This window comes from Megalobrama amblycephala, linkage group LG6, assembly GCF_018812025.1.
Source record: "Megalobrama amblycephala isolate DHTTF-2021 linkage group LG6, ASM1881202v1, whole genome shotgun sequence".
Taxonomy (NCBI): Eukaryota; Metazoa; Chordata; class Actinopteri; order Cypriniformes; family Xenocyprididae; genus Megalobrama; species Megalobrama amblycephala.
In genome coordinates this window covers 34,403,348-34,421,739 of record NC_063049.1, presented here as the reverse complement: position 1 = coordinate 34,421,739, position 18,392 = coordinate 34,403,348, and the positions used below count along the sequence as shown (strand labels likewise).

The 18,392-nt window shown below is 36.8% G+C and overlaps 1 protein-coding gene across 26 annotated transcripts in view; it reads right to left on the bottom strand.

Moving 5' to 3' along the window:
- Window positions 1–18,392, bottom strand: part of map2 (microtubule-associated protein 2) — a 137,255-nt gene that overhangs the window by 35,346 nt on the left and 83,517 nt on the right. For 17 of the 26 annotated variants that reach the window (XM_048194287.1, XM_048194291.1, XM_048194294.1 and 14 more), the window contains 2 exons: window positions 13,132–13,378; window positions 2,566–2,670 (listed from right to left, as the gene is read on the bottom strand). In XM_048194287.1, coding sequence (XP_048050244.1) covers window positions 2,566–2,670; window positions 13,132–13,345 — 319 coding nt within the window. In that variant the 5' untranslated portion in view covers window positions 13,346–13,378. Of the gene's footprint in view, window positions 1–2,450; window positions 2,671–7,464; window positions 7,623–13,131; window positions 13,379–18,392 lie in introns of those variants that run through there. The other 9 variants (XM_048194295.1, XM_048194306.1, XM_048194307.1 and 6 more) reach the window with 3 other exon arrangements.

Below are 18,392 nucleotides of genomic sequence, written 5' to 3'. Positions count from 1 at the left end.
AGGCAACTCACTAGGTTTTGGAACATTGAAAATTGAGAATTTTCACATAATATTACAGTACATATTTATTGCCTTTTAATGGTAAACAGTAAAGAGCGACAAGAAACGATACAATGGATACAAAATACAGGGAGGGAACAAGATCAGGAAATGCAAGCCAGCTCTGGTGTGACATTTTTTAATCTTAAGGATGCAAAATTTCTTTAAATGTCCAAACAAGAAAAATAAACCCTGTGAAACCCAGTGGGCATGTTTTAACAAGGAAAAATAGAGCCATGAAGGGATAAAAATGTAATTAGCTTATATTAGCTTATAACGGGACAACAAGGAGCAAAGGGTTTAACAACAATATATTTGATTGTAAAATGTACCCCCAAAGATATAAAAGCAGGGTCGTGTGTTTGTGCATGTGTGAGTTTCTAAGGATATGCTGAGAAGGGAGAAGTCTGTGCTCAGGATTGGTATGCCGAATGCTTTGCTTTGTCACTAATCCTTTGAGCTCTTCTGACAGACCGACTCAACATCAAGCGTGTTAGTGCAGAAATTATCTAATTTTGCTGACTAATTCGGGCGCAGCAAGTAGAAACTTGAAGCTATAGATTTTATTATTTTTTTCCCTTTTTCTTTTGAAGTCTGACAATGAAGCATCTGAAGATTTGGACTGCATTAGTAATGGAAAAAGAAAAAAGAAAAAAGGATGACCGCAAATTATCAAACCTAAATGATCCAATTAATACATTTTTACTATATCAGCTTACTAGAGAAGTGAATAAATACACGTTATCACATGCAGTTCTTCCTTACTCACATACGTATCAAACAACAACTTTAAGATACAACAATGAGTTTACGTACATTCACAACCTTTAATGTCACCATCATGTCCTCATAAAGTCTCTGTCAAAACACTGAAACTGATGTAACAGTAGCAACACACACTCAAGAATGAACTTTCAAAACCAAGAAAGCTCAGATAAAACCACATCACAAAACACATGCAGCACGACCACAGAAACCAGGAAAAAATGTCCACCACATTTACAATGATCCTAAAAGCTATTGAAGACAGAGAGGGCTCAGGGTTCACCCTCACACTGCCCTGTGTTGGTACTCACACACACACACACACAGAAAGAGAGAGATAGCCAGGGGCGGATGGGTAGGGAAACCAAGCAGAAAGGAGCTGGGACAGGCCAGCTGTCAGGGCAGATATGCCATTATGAAGGAAAAGAAAGTGCCCTGGTGATGCTTTCCACAGCTTTGATCAGTTTACACACAGTATGAGGAACAAACAGACACAACGACAAGGATTATCACATACAGTACCACAGAGATAGGAAAGTGAAAATAAAATCATTAATTAAACTTATTTGAGTACTGCCTCTCCATGTTGTGTTTGACAAACATGAAAATATGTAAACATTTAAAGGAACAGTTCACCTGAAAATGAAAATTTACTGAAAATCTAGACAAGTAGCTCTCCTTGGGAGTAGTGATGTGTGATTCCTGAAGACTTGAATTTGTAATAAATCAGCTGATAGTTCACAAAACTGGTTTGAGTGATTCATTAATGAATCCGACTGATCCATTTTTCAAGTTCAACTCACTGACAGTGGTTAATGACTTATATCTTGGTTAATTACATAAAGCTATTGTATGGTTTCTGAAAACTTGTAATTGTGTAATAACTTGTTTATGGTGCTTTTATATCCTATAAGCTTGAATGGGAGCACCAGTTACCATTAATTGTAAAAATACACTACCATTCCAAAGTTACAGTAAAGATATAGTAAAATCTGTAATATTGTATTGTATTATTACAATTTAATATAACTCTTTTCTATCTCAAAAAGTATTTTCAGCAGTCTTCAGTATCACATGATCCTTCAGAAATTATTTTAATATTTGGTGCTCAAGAAACATTTCTTACTATTATCAGTCTTGAAAAAGCTGTGCTGCTTAATATTTTTGTGGAAACTGTGATACATATTTTTTTTTTTCAAAAGAATCTTTTATAACATTAAAAATGTCTTTACTTTTACTTTTGATCAATTTAATTCATCCTTGCTGAATAAAGTATTAATTTCTTTAAAAAAAAAACTAAAAAAAACGTACTGACGCCAGTGACTTTTGAAAAGTAGTGTATGTAAATGATCGAACCATACATTATTCAGATTTCTCCTTTTATGTTCAAATGGAAGAAAGAAAAGTTATATAAATTTGGAATGACATCAATAAATTCTAACAGTTTTCATTAAAGGTGAACTATTCCAAGGAATATAAAGGAATATTTTCTGTTGATCTTTATGTAAGATCTTCAATAAATTACCTCAGCATTCAAAATAAATCACAAAGACTCATAAATGGCAAAATTACTTCCTCAGAGTGACCATTGTCTGTACACAACCTTCTAAGAAGCGCCTTCGAGAAGGAACCAAAAAAAACCTTACTTTTCCCATTGCGTTCCATTTTTTTCCATGTCTCACCAATGCAATAAAGTCCTTTAAGAGCAGACCTGAGTGTGGCCAACCTCCAGTATCCCAGGATGCTCTCCTGCAGGCCTACCTGATGGCAGCCTGACGGCAGTATCCGGATGCAGCTCCTGCTCTCCCTTCAGTACCGCTACCGCTTCGGCCGTAACCTCCTGCACGATCCGCGCCGACACTTGTTCTGTGCGACACATACACATACACACATGCGTCAACACACCCCACATGAGCATGTACACGGGCAAATATTCACACATACTTTCTTAATTGATCCAGACAGGATTTTTTCACTCCTTTAACCACTTTTTAACTCAATAAATCCTAGCAGTCCTCACAAAGGACTACAATTGTCACATGTAGTGGCTGCAGCAATCGCACGATGAAGAAGGGTATCAGGAAGAACAGTCTTAAGTCACAATCCTCAGGAAATAAATCAACAACCATGCAAACTGAATCAAGAACCGACCAGGGACTAAACATAACAGGGAGTATAAAACAAGGCGAACATAATGACAGACAGGTGCAGATAATATGTAACCATAGGAACAAACGAGGACATAATCGGAAACGAAGGAAACCGAAACTAAACAGAGCAGGGATACAGGAACAAAACAGAAGAGCCAAAGAGAATAAGATTGTTTTATATTGTGAGCACACTATAAGAAAACAATGTACACATACGGCAGCCCACGACTTTATTGCCGTTAATAACAAATATTAATATTGTTTTAAATCGCTTAATAAGGTAAATCTCAGAGTCTTCCCAGTAAACAAACACAGAGCACAATGACTTTTGATGTCTACTCCCATTCAAAAGTTTGTGGTCGGTATGATTTTTTAAAAATGTTAAGTCTCTTATGCATTATTGCAGTCTTCAGTGTCACATGATCCTTCGGAAATAATTCTAATATGCTGATTTGGTGCGCAGGAAATGTCTTATTATCACTGTTGTGCTATATTAATATTTAATATTTTTGTAGAAACTGTGAAACATTTTCAGTATCCTTTGATTACTAGAACAGCATTTATTTGAAATAGAAATCTTTTGTAATATTAAATGTCTTTTACTGTTACTTTTGATCAATTTAATGCACTCTTGCTGAACAAAAGCATTATTTCTTTTTCTTTTTCTTTTTTCTTTTTTAATTACTGACTCCAAAGTTTTGAATGGTAGCTGATAGAAACAAAGTGGCCGATAAAACGCCACGTCGCTCATCACAGCTTGTTAAGACAAGAACTCAATTTTAAAAGAGATTACTTTTTATCACTTGTCGCTTTGGTTAGGAAACAGTGTTAGAAAATACAAATGAAATATCCAATTAACAGCAGAAAGACAAACTTAAGGCATAACTGTACATTATTAAAGATTGAGTCAGTCTAAAGAACTATTCTTTTCTAAAATTGCTTAAACACAATTTCACACCAAATAAAAAGAACTTCCAATGTGTAATTCAGTCTTATCTCTCTCCTTTCAGACAATATTAATTTAAACCTCTAACTCGGATGGCCTAAAACTAAGGAAAATATTCAAAAAAGGAAAAGGAAAAAGCTCAAAATGGCAACAAAATTGGCAGCACTTTGAGAGAGTAAATTGTCATGGTAACAGCAGATTGGGGAGCTATAAGAAGAGACTGCAACCGATTAAGCAGCGGGCGGAATACAGCCCACGGATTGGCTGGCAACACGCATCCAGGGATAGACTCTGCTTTAAAACAGCACTATTAAAAGTATCCCTCGGTGCTTTAAGACACTAGCACACTTGCTGAATTCTTACAAACACATCAGAGATGAAGAGATACATTTCAGTGGCATCACTTGATGATTTCAACCTCAAGACGGATCTAGTTAGTGTTGTAATGTCCACCCATAGCTGATCACTGCCAAACACAGTACCTACAAATCAACCGTGTAGGCACTGTGTAGGAGTATGAGTTTAAACGTGTCCCAAAAGCACATCTAGTGCAATGACAAACTCAGCATAATGTTGTAAACAGCCATGAATCTTTACTGTATTCGCAATATTAATCATTTAACATGCAAGCACAAGGCGATTTCTATTTAATCGAAGTTGATGCTGCAGTGATCAGCTAACATGTGCTCAGACACAAGGCCGACACATTAGCACTGACGCAGAAAAACACTGCAGCAGGGCTTACGTCAAAGCTTTCTGAAGAGATGCGAAGTGATTAAGGACCATTTGCTACTCCTACTCTCTCTCCAGTGCAAACAGACTGCATGATGGGAGTCAGCATCGCTTTTGTTTCTTGTGCACTTTTCAGGCACAATTTCCGCCCACCTTACAGCCCCAGCTTCCGCCCTCCCACTCACAGACACACATACACGCACGCACAATAAGGGAAAAGAGTTTTGTTCAGATGGCATTAAAATGATATTCACCCACGCAGACTTGGGTTCGTGATACGCCATAAACCCGCGGTCAGACTGAGACCAGCTTCTCTAGAGGAGAGTCACATTCAATAATTCATTCAATAATTAAAATTCAGTCGTTTAGTCGTACTCATGATGTTACAAACATGTGTGTTGTTGTTTTTTCCCACAAGAGGTGAACTTCTGAATAATGTCCTTGGTTTAAGGTTTAAAAGGATGAAAATTAGAAGACAAGTAATGAACATTATGCAAACAGGAAAATCATGATTTTCTGTAAAGCTGTTTTTAATTAGTGTATTGTGAAAAGTGCTACATAATAAATTTGACTTGACTTTATATATTGAACAGATCAAAATATAAGTCATTATTCACTGAATATCTTCACTTTCATTAATCAGTGAGTTGAACTTCATAAATGAATCGTTCATGTTTTATGCACTGGATCAACCCGATTCGTTAAAAAGATCCAACTCAGAATTTTTAATACAGCTCTTTTCTACACAGTACAATGAGAATGAGATTTGACTGCTGCAATAATAGCAGATTTGACTACTTTCTCAAATTTAATTTGTTTAAATTGCACAAAACCATCATATGACTACAAAAGACATGGACTATAGGAACTATTAGTCATTTGGACTACTTTATTGTAGTCCAAATGACCATTTCTGGAGCATGGTATTCATGGCCACTTTGAATTTTCATTGTATGGAAAGGAGTTACATGAAAATTCATTTATTTCAAGTAACACTTTACTTTAGGGTCAAATTCTCATTATTAACTAAGTTGACATTGGCTGTTTATGTAAGCAATAAGGTACGAGTGGCTGTGCTGTATCACGAAGAAGCCTCGAGTACCTTATTGCTTTTATAAAACGGTTACCACACAATACAAATATTAAAGCCAGAAATATGTATCAATGCAACTTTCATGAAGTAGACTCTTTCTAAAAGCCTTCCTTCCGCCAGGAAAAAAATAGTCCCTGACCGTGAACAGCAACAGAAGTTACATTTTCACACCATTAGATGGTGGCAAAGACTGTCTTTATAAGTGTGTCAGTCAGTAGTGAAGACTTTTACATTGAAAAAACTAAATTGTTGTAAACATGGAACAAGGTGCAGTTGACAAACGCTTTAACTAGCGCTGTCAATCATGGGAAAACTCCTTAAACGTTAAAAGGACAAGATGAAACACCGGACATTTAAACAGATTTTTATTATGAAGGAAAATGCTAAATCTAAATGCAGGTAATAAACTCGCTCACTCGCTCTTTTTCTCACAACACTCTTTTACATAATACAGTAAGCTTCAATGAACAATATCAATTGAGAACAAACAGTTTACGTTGCTAAGAGCAGTTGCTAAGGGTGTTGTGTAGTGATACACAGAACCGTTGGGTGAAGCGGTCATAGCCGTGTTTTATCGTGAATAAAACACAGCAATTGACCAATCAGAATCAAGGACAGGAACTAACCGTTTTATAATAGTACTTATAAAGCACATATTAATGCCTTATTCTGCATGACCGTTCTACATCCCTTAATCCTACCCCATACCTAAATTTAACAACTACCTTACTAAATATTAATAAGCAGTAATTAGAAGTTTGAGGCAAAAGTTAGTTAATATTGATAATTTGACCTTAATCTAAAGTGTGACCAAATTTCAACTTTTATTCTTTGTAGAAAAGGGAGAGTGCATGATGGCAGAATTTTTCAGTGAAATATCCTTCACTCAAGTGTTTTTCCATCCAGCAGCTGAACAAATTGCATAATATCTTGGGAAAAAGATGTTTACTATGTAATAATGAATATAACATAACAAATTACATTAGCTGGTCTTCACAGCCAATTACTGCATGACTCAACATGAGGGCAGAGAATATGAACATGACCAGAGACTGAGCGAACTGATTCATTAATATATATTTAGCTCTCTCTGGTGTCATGCTTGTCCCTGACAAAACAGATATAACTATATTGTCTGTGATCTTTCTACTCTTTATTTTTCAGTATACAGCTCTCTCTCTCTCTTTCTCCTCAGCCACCTACATCATAGTTAGACCACGTCTGTAAAGCAGTGTCACTATAGATACACTTTCAGGGCAAACCTGGCCAGTCTATCACAGTCTTTGTGTCTGACAGATGTGCTGGTGTGTCTACCCAGCATCCTCCTCTCCCCCCCTTGCGCCTGTCCACACCCGTCTGCGAGAGATGTGCTCGGATTGCTGATCAGATGGGTTTGCCTCCAGCAAACAATAGCTCACATCCCTGAGACATCAGCAACCGCAATAAGTAAATACCCCAAAAAGTAGCACAAACAAAGCTGCACACCTAAGAAGATGAAGAATATTGCATTGTACATATCTGTTATTCACATGGACAGTCACATTTCCCCCTTAGACAGGTGGCGGGAATCAAATACAAATCTATTTGCAGGCACTTTCAGCAAACATGCAATATATACACACAATCTGCACTACTCCACAAGTGCAACTATGCTTACAACCTGTTATTCTAGGGCAGGGATGCCACTTAAACCTAGAGAGAACCTCTAACCAACCCATTAGAAAAATCAAAGCTCTTACCAAATAGTGCAGTGCCGGTTATCTGGCTGTCTGGAGGCAAATGCTTCCCTGTGCACTCTTAGTCGTGTCTGCTGCCAAAAGCAAGCCGGGAGAAGGAGGGGGATGGCTGGTACTCCATGCCAGGACTCCCCCGCCAAAGAGCAGAGCTGTTGCCACAGCAACACACAGCCTGGGCCCAATCTGAATGGTCTCCCAGCATGCCAAGGCTGTGGGTTTTGCCGCCCTCGGTGTGTGAGTGACACAGCCATATTACTGACTCTCTGCATCTGTGCTGCTATCTCATGGTTTCTCTACATCAGTGGATCTCAAACTGAGTGCAGATAGCTGGTGGGTTGTGAAATATCCCAACTTAACACTTTAAGGTAAGGTTTAATTAGTTAAAGCATCATGTATCATGAACTAACAATGAACAACTTTTTTTTGGCATTTATTCATCTAGGTTAATTTTTATTTGCATCATTATGCTACTGTTTATTGTTGAATCAATCATATGTTATAGCATATGTAGACATTAACATAAATTTATATTAATTAATTACTTAATTAAAGCAGTAAAAGTATTGTTTGTTAATGGTTAACAAATCAAATCTTAATGTAAAGTGTTACTAATTCCAGTGAGCTAAGAGATAAATATAATAGAATAGAATTGAAATGAAAATATGTTAACACTTCAGTATGGGGAACATATCACTTTTAATTGCTTATTAGCCTGCATATGGGATGTTTATTAGTACTCATAAAGCACATATTAATGCGTTTTTCTGCATGCCATATTCAAAATCCTGTAAACCTACCCCATACCTAAACATAAACATTACAACAACTACCGTACTAACTATTAATAAGCAGTAAATTAGGAGTTTATTGAGGGAAAGTCATAGTTGATAGTGAATAGCGTTCCCCATACTAAAGTGTTACCAAAAATATTTTCCACAAATATAAGCAAAATTGATGATACAATTATTAATGAAGTTATGAATTAACTAATGTAAACCTTCCCTTAATATGCCACAAGATTCAAAGTATAATTCAAGACCATGCTACAAAATAACGCTAGACAAGATATGCACCAAAGTTCCATATCATACATGAATGAATGAAATGAACATATACCATAATGTAAAACATATCCCAACAAGTAGGCTTAAATAGAGTGGTCTTTATGTTGTTCTGCCCATCCTGCGCATCGTTCCAGGACGGCACACTTTTCAGTACAGCCCCTATAATTCAAGCCAGCAGCTGCCTCGGCAAGCAATCTCTCTCTCTCTCTCTCTGCTTCTCAAGTGTCCCGTTCTTTATGCAAAGCAATGTCATATGTCGCGCTGTCAGTCTCTCGGTCTAGCGCCTCTTGTGTGTCTGAAGGGCCCTTGTACGTGTTGGCCTTGCCAATGCCCCTTGGCTCAAAAATCTCGCCATCACACAGTCAAAGAGGCAGAGAAACTATTTTCAGGGAAGGTCTTTCTCTCCACAGAGACACATCATCATCAGACCCTCACTTTAGAATCGAGCAGTTCTGCTCACGTCGATAGCAAACTAAAATATGAAAACACAACCTGGATTATTAATTAAACACATAGACGCAAGCAAAAGAAACAAGCTGTTTCTCTTGGCTCACAGTGATTTATAACGGCAGGTTTGTTAATGAGAAACGCATGAGCGATGTTAACTCACAACCCTGGCTGAAGGATCGTTAGCATTAGAGATGGGAAGTCCATATCCATCACTCACTGTCAGGGATCGGTGCGGTGATGCTTTCCGCCTGGCTTTATGCTGTATTAAGTATTTATGGAGGTGACAAGGGAACTGTGATGATTTATACAGAGGAGAGAGATTACTGGAAAGCAGGGGGATTTCATAAACACATAAAACTGCTAAGAATAACATTTGACACATACTGGACACAACTATCAGCGGTGACATATAGTAAACTGTATATAAAAAGAGCAGCATCTGGAAAAAGTGAGCATAAATAAATGGATTCCTAACAATATTCTTAAAATATCAAGCTTTCCTTGATCTTTTAAGATGAAAGAGCCTGATGTACTATGAAAACAAACTTTCAGAACAAAAATGACTCGTTCCGCAAACAAACACATCAAAATATGACTGCACATTTTAATGACGTCTATTTGATTATCAGAAACTTAGTCAATCTGGTTATGGTGAGGCAAAGTAGAACAGAATAGATTATTTATTGCTATGGGTCAGGGATAGGGGATAATAGTCATGAAAACCTAAAAATAACAATATACAGTATAAACACATAATTAATGCATAATAAACATATATGAAAAGTTTTAGGTGAGCTGTCGTGTGATTGAGATGTATGCAGATGTCAGAGCATTTCTCTCAGTGAGTGCAGAGGAGACACGCTTAGAATGACCTGTTATGCATCTGTCTCTTCATCTGTCCATCTAACTCTTTACTCTTCATCTACAACATTTCAGCTGATGTGTCAGTTCTAGCCCTGTCTGGCCCTGTCCAGAATGCCTCTGCTCGACCCTTCCCACCCAGTATGAATTCTAACATCAGTGCAATCCATATGACGTAAAAATCACAAAAATATTTCATTAACTTATTATTGAAATCTTTTTTCAAAACACCGCTTCAGAGCGTTATGAATCTTTTGAGTCGAATTAGTGATTCGGATCGCTTATTAAACCACCAAACTGCTGAAATCACGTGACTTTGGCGCTCTGAACCACTGATTTGATTCGAAAAGCTCCGAAGCTTCATGAAGTAGTGTTTTGAAATCGGCCATCACTAGATATTGTTAAAAAGTCATTATTTTGTTTGTTTGTTTTTTGGTGCACAAAAAATATTCTCATCACTTTATAATATTAAAATAGAACCACTGAACTCACATGAACTGATTTATATATGTTTTTAGTACCTTTATGTATCTTGAGAGAGGAAGTACCATTGCTGTCTATGCAGGCCTCACTGAGCCATCGGATTTAATCAAAAATATCTTAATTTGTGTTCCGAAGATGAACGAAGGTCTTAGTGGTGGAGAACAACATTAGGGTGAGTAATAAATGACATTATTTTCATTTTTGGATGAACTAACCCTTTAACTACATTAGTTAACGAGCTAATAATGAACTGCACTTATACAGCATTTATTAATCTTTGTTAATTTCAACATTTACTTATACATTATTAAAATCTTGTTACATTAGTTAATGCAATGTGAACTAACATGAACAAACTACCATTAACAAAGATTTGTAAATACAGTAACAAATGTATTGCTCATGGTTAGTTCATGTTAGTTAATATATTAACTAATATTTTACTAATGAACCTTATTGTAAAGTGTAACCATTTTTTCTAATCGATTTTGGGGTTAAATAAGAAACTTTTTGTGAGATTTTCCGTTAAATGCCTGTAATGCTGCATATGTTCTTGTGCCTGTGCGTGCATGTATACTCTTACATGTGTACAGGAGTGCTGGTATTGTTTGTTTGAATGTAATAGGCAGTTATGATCCATCATTACAGGGGTAATTAACAGCACCACTCCCTCCCCCTGAGCAGGGTTCACAGCAGCAGCTCTCACTATCAGAGTGTTGCCATGGCAGCTGCTCCTTTGCAATTTACTCTGTCAGACCTTTGTTCAGCATCCCTGCAATCTTTCCTTTTACATTTTTTGTGCTGACATGAGAGAAGCGCCACCTCATTTTCTTCCTCATACACCCCTGAGGCCTCATAAATACCCAGACAGAAAAGCTCTGGCTAACTTACTTCCTCATGCCAGAGACATCTATACTCTCTGGTCTCCAAAAACAAGATTAAACTGCTTTGGAGATACAAGCGCAAATGTACAACATACCATGACTTTTAAAATCACAGACTGTTACTAACCCTAGTCTGTCATTGCAATGGGAAAAACCAGACGTAATTGTTCACTCTTGGTTAATTATGCCATTCCTTTCACTTGCGTTTATAGCTGTCATGCACGATGTAACGCAGAGAGTTTGTGGTATTTTTTATGAAATATTAAGATAAATCATCTGTGGGTAATATGTAGTTTGGCTGCTGAACTACAGTATCTATTATAACATTTCAGTAATTTTGAGGCTCTAGCTATAGGAACTTTATGAGTTTGCAACCATATTCCGCCCTCCCTCATGCAAAAATAATAATGGGATGCAGTTTTGCTTTTACTTTTGTCCTCTTGACCTCTGATTCAGCCTCAGATGGCACACCCCATCTGATCCATGCATACTACACACAAAAATGTAAATTGCTGGCTCTTCAGTGTCACATGAAATAAGTATTCAGTGTGTGTATATATATATATATATATATATATATATATATATATATATATATATATATATATATATATATATATATATATATCATAGTTGATGTCAAAATACACTTTTGGCAAGTATTCTATCAGTCGGTTATTAGTGAACGTAAACAGCTGAGAAAGAAATCGGTTGCCGGATCCATGCATTAGGTTTTAAAGTGACAGCAGCCTATACACAGCAAAATCCCCAGAGTTAAATCAACTCTGCTCAGATAACATATGGTCCCTCTCTATATAGTGTTAAAGTAACACTGAAGCAGAGTTAAAGTTAATGAGATAATTAAGTGATTAAGTTATGATTGAGCATTAGTGATGAACACCTGCTGTTAACAAGCAGAATCACTGAAGAGAAACACAATATCTACAAAGGACATCCAGCTACAGCCTTAGATGAAATCAACTGAAGATGAAAGACATTAAATCTCTTAAGATCTGAATAAACAACTCCACAAACAGCATATTATTTCATTAACTTTAACTCTGCTTCAGTGTTATTTTAACACTATGTAGAGAGGGACCATATGTTCTCTGAGCAGAGTTGATTTAACTCTGGGGATTTTGCTGTGTAAATACCTGCTAATGTAAATCAAACTACACAACAACGATTAATCTATATTTATTTTACACAGTGAACACTATAGTGTTATTTTACATTTAATTATTACATTTCTGTACCTGAATACTACTGTTAGACCTTACTTGATTTGTAACTTTATTATATTGTTTTTTGTCTATGCTTGTTATAGTGTATTTTTTCTTATTTTATTACTGACTGACTGTGTCTTTAAAAATGTTTGAACTTCATTAGTTAGGCTAGTAGTTTTTGCTGTGGTATCAAAAGCACTTAAAATGTACTTTAAGTAATAAATGGAAGGAAAAGTTATGTCCCCCCCACACCACCCAATATTTTTTTTTTTTTTTTTTTTTTTTTTTTTTTGCTGATCCGAAAAATGATCCAATCGTGATTCAAAAACCATAATATGATCCAAACCACAGGTTTTGTGATCCGTTACACCATATATATATATATATATATATATATATACACATACATACACACACACACACACACACACACACACACACACACACACACACACACACAGTACACAGTCTTACGGCCTCTTCCTTTGTAAGAGGGCAGTTTTTGGTCAGAATAAACTGCAATAAAGACCAGATGCTGGCCAAGACCGTGGCTAGCCAAGACTACTTGACCTCTACCATATGACAATATAAAAACTTGGAAAGGAAATCTTGAACGGCTTTCAGCTCATTTTTAGTATGAAAAAAAATATATATATATTATGTGAATTGGCAGCTATGATTTTTGCATTATCTGGCTCTCACCAGCAGTCACAGCATGTCCAGAGGCGAGATCTCCGTTGAAGCCGTTCTCTTTGGCGTAGGAGGCAGCAGAACCAGTGTGGCCACCACCAGGCTGGCAAGCCCTGTAGGAGGAAGAGAAGCCGTTCTCTCCATGCCCACCTGGGGAGGATGAGCCCTGGGCTCCCGGAGATGACCACTGGGGGCCGCTGTCCTCGGGCTGCCGACCGTCTGCCATCTGAATCAGAGGGGAGGGGTTCACGCCTTACTCCTGAAAGATCAGAAGAAGAAAAAAATTCTCAACTTAATGTTGATACATTGACTGAACACCTTTTGGGTGTCATTCAATATTTAAACAAAAACCAACATTCGCCATCTACTTATGCAGCCTACAGGAAGAGTCAATGAACAAAAGTATATTCAGAAATATGAGCTATTAACTAAATATGGCATAATACTGTACATGTTGTATATATCACAATGCATTGTGAATAACGTATAAACACTATAATAGTATATAGTTGTCACATGACCACATCACATTGCATGTTAATTTAGCATAGTAAGTTTTTTTTAAAGAAATGAAATACTTTTATTCAGCAAGGATACATTAAATTGGCGTTAATGTGCAGTAAAGACTTTAATGTTACAAAATGTTTCCACAAACATATTAAGCAGAACAAATACACCACTATGTCCAACTGCATTCATCACTCGATTTGTTTGGTCTGATCGCGCTCTGACAGCAGCAGTGATGTCTCGCGCATTTACTTCAATGAGAGCGAGACATCACTGCCGTTGTCAGAGCGCGGTCAGATCAAACGAATCGAGTGATGAATGCCGTTGGACATAGTGGTGTATAATAGGTAAAAAATGATATAAATATTGTTCAGTTTCTCGCACAAACCGATCGTTTCGTGTCTTAGGACATCAATGTGTCGTCACGAGCCGCAGGGTTTAATTTGGATTTGTCTGTCGTGTTTTATTTACTCTTATAGTCCAAGTTCCCACTGACTTGCATTATACCACTGACAGACGGCAGCGGTTGCAGTTAAAAATCATCATTTGTGTTCTACTGAAGAAACAAAGACACCTACATCTTGGATGCTCTGGGGGTAAGCAGATAAACATCAAATTTTCATTTTTGGGTGAACTATCCCTTTAAGCAGCAAATCATAAGCATAATGATTTCTGAAGGATCTTGTAACACTGAAGACTGGGGTAGTGATGCTAAAAATTCAGCTTTAAAATATATTAAAACAGAACAGTTATTTTAAATTGTAATAATATTTCACAATATTACTATTTTTACTGTATTTTTGATTAAATAAATGCAGTCTAAGTTAGCATATGAGACATTATTTAAATTTATTTTTCCATGCTGTCCATGCATGTTTTTCCGATTAACCTGTCCCTGAACGACAAATAAAAACTGGTTGTTAATGTTACACGTCACGTCAGTATCTTTCTTTCTACGTGGGCGATTGTTAAGCTGCAAACAGGACCAGACAACATTGGTAGGTGCCAGATATCATTTGCGCTACATTGAAACCCACACTCTGACAGCAGATTCTTTGAAAAAGGACAGCAGAATGTCAGTGTGATGTGTACTTTCTTCACATCTTCCTCACCTGTCACAACATATATGAAAAATGAGGCTAAAGGACAGATGAGCAGCCTGTGTTTTGATGATACACTTGACAGAACATGTGTTTCCACTGAATTGGGTGGGTTATAGCAAATGCCACCATCTCCTGTTGGCTATGTAAGTTACAGGGGCAATGAAGATAGAATGTATGTCAAAACAAGGGCCATTTACCCTTCATATATAAGAAAGAAAGACTGAGAAAGAGATGGTGAGAGAAGCCACGCTGTGTGCCAGCAATTAAAGCTAAAGTTTCAGAGTGCAGCGGTAGCTTGTAAATCTTAATTTGTAGTGTCTGCTCGTGTCCAAACTCTGCCCTCTATCTCTCCCACGCTCTCTCTCTTTCTCAGTTCTGCCCTGAAGTGGATTTTCAGATGACTTTGGGCCACCAGAGATGTTCATGATATCTTAATTGCTCTGTAGGGTTGTTGAGCAGCATGAGGAGAGTCTGTCTGCTGCTAATGGAGGCTTTGATCAGCCACGACTCATTCGTTCTTTCTGACTGACAGTAACTCCTTGAGGGAGGATGCCTTCCTTCCCTCTCACTTCCTTTCAATCTCAATCCCTCTCTCTGTTACTAAGGAACTCGAGGCTTTTAGGATTATTGCAACTGGTTGATTATAGGAAAAGTTTCTGCCGGATTGCTCAGAGTAACTCCTCAGCAAACTCCTGTGATTCCTGGTGAAGGAAACAGCTATGTAATCCAAAATGAGGTATTATGTTATTTAATTTAGTGATGTTGCAAACATCACTTTGCTCATATATAAGGTTACATAGAGATTTGGGAAAATCACCAAACCATAAGTATTGCATTTCGGCCTTTGGCTTATACCTTAAATGATGTGGTTTGAAGAAGAGGGGTGTGCTGTACATAAGAAATCAGATGATTCCAATATTCGCCTGTTGGACCACTAAATGACCACAAAGATAGATACTGTACATTGAAGAAGGGACCCAAGTTATATGCAGTGAATGTCTAAATAAAATATAATAAAATAATACATAAAACACAAAATAAAATGTCAAGACAAACACGTTCCTGGATCAAACTATTTTGTTGATCCTGGAAACATTCCTGTTTAAAAATTTAGTTCTAACCCAATCCCCACTCCTAAACCTAACCCTACTTTTCCCTAAAATCAGAGGGAAATGATGAACAGCATTGATGCAGAAGCACCTAACCCTGGTTTTAAGCCTAAACTTGACATAAACTGTAAACTTGTCCCTCAAACTGATTGGTCGATTGGAATGTTGTTCCAGGACCAACAAAAATGTTGATCCAGGAACATGTTGTACTTGGTGAAATCACGTTCACCTTTGCAGTATAGTGACATAAAATCTCAGATGCAAAATATTAAGTTTAATTTAACTTGTAAAACCAACTGCAATGGCCAAGGGCTGTCACAGGAGTGCCATATCATCAATGTCGTATATTCTGAATTGAATCAATGACAAGCAAACCTTGACTGCTGATACACTCTGGGATTATGGTCTGATAGCTTGTTGGATATCAGTAGTGCCGCAGTCATGACGGAACCCCGCTGAGATCTTGATTAACTGGGGAATCACGGGAAAGCATTAAACCTAGCACGAAAAATTCAATCTAATGCAGCACTCCCACTGGTGCTTTACATCAAAAGTGTTTCAAATATGTGGAGTTGAAAACTGTTTCACAAAGTTTGAAAAACGTTATAGAAAATGATGTAGAGAGACTCCTGAATGATTTAAAACACACAGAATGTATAAGTGCTCGTGTAAATTATGGTAGTCTCAAAATAATAGAGGACTGCAGGGTGGACTCTTTTGATTTGAGACTTTAAGTAAATTAGTAACAACTTAATACACCTTAATGCAACCAGACAGCAACACCCTAGCAACCAACCACAACATGCTAGCATTGAGGAGACAAGCTTCACTAAGAAAAATAAATAAATAATAGTTTTTAAATAAAGCTCATTTAATTATGCATTAGGTCATTTATACAAAATGTTAAAATGCATTAGTATATATAGAAATAAATATTAACCAAGATTAATAAATGCTGTAAAATGTATTGTTTTTTTGTCGATTTATAATGATATGATGGATGGATGGAACGTTATTGTAAAGCATTACCAAAATCACTTTGATAAATAAATAAATATTTTTTAATATATGCCTATAATATTAACGTGTGTGGCATTACGTTACTGGTCATTTACATAAAGTTCAACTTTCCTCAACTGGACACACTCACATTTTATCGCCAACAGTCGCATGTTGGTCATGTCATCTCAGATCACCAACTCGCAACTAATGACACTGGGCCACTTTGTCGCTGCAAATCACTGTATCTGTGGACCTCTCTCCAGAATGGCAGAGAAAGACAAGGACATTCACAACAGCTGAAGAACTCTGGTTGAGAGACCCAAGTTATTTATTGGGGACTGATGAGGACTCTCTTTTTATTTGGCAATGTTCAGATTTAGAGAAATAACTCCCCATAAAAAAATCAGTAAACAGGTCATGTTGACTCAATGTCACTCTCTCACTTTCTCTCTCACTTCGCAGTCTGTACATGCCCAAGGACACTTTTAGACCAGCATCAAGCCTTTAGGAAGACTTACATTACACACTTACAAATACACAAATTTGCAGTCAGTCTCACTATAACAAGACCTAAACTGATCACATTACAATATCTGCATTAGGTGAATTTTTTCCTGAAAAACAGCACACTCTGGTGGACAGAAATCATAATAACCATTAAACCTGATTATCTTGATCTTCAGAACATATGCTGGATGCTGTGGAAGTAGATATGAGGCCAGCCAACAAACCTGACCCTCCAGTGAAAGATGCTAGAGTACTTCTGCCCAAACGACAAGCCAAAGACTGTGTAAAGAGGAGCAAACGGGTCACTTTTAAAAAATTAAAGAGAGAAATTGTCCAAGCAGCAAAACATTTGCATTTATGCATTTAGCATATGCTTTTAAGAAGAGTAAATGCAATTCATCACAGAGCCAAAAGAAGCTTTCTTTTATTAGAAAGCTAGAGTAGGAAACACGCTCGATCAGAGGAAAAAAGGCAGAGAAACTGAGCTGTAAGAAAGGATGTCCTGCCTTTTTGTTCAAGAACCAGTCGTCTTCGTCTTTTTGCTAAAAGCGTTGTGTTATTGCTCATTTGCTTGGAGTGCTACAGGGTTGATATATAAAAGTTTTTACTTCTCTCGGAAAAGGCAGCTGCTAGCAAGTGACTAAATGGGTGGGCTTTCAGGGACATTAAACGTCATCACACCGAACAAGTAAACTCATCCATTCACAAGTCTGCTTTTACAACCTCATTGTTTTTATAATCACATTCTTGCTAACTTTTATAACTCAAACTTTCAGGGAGATTATATATATATATATATATATATATATATATATATATATATATATATATATATATATATATATATATATATATATATATATATATATACACACACAAACCCGATTCCAAAAAAGTTGGGGAAACTGTACAAATTGTGAATAAAAAAGGAATGCAATAATTTACAAATCTCATAAACTTATATTTTATTCACAATAGAATATAGATAACATATCAAATGTTGAAAGTGAGACATTTTGAAATGTCATGACAAATATTGGCTCAT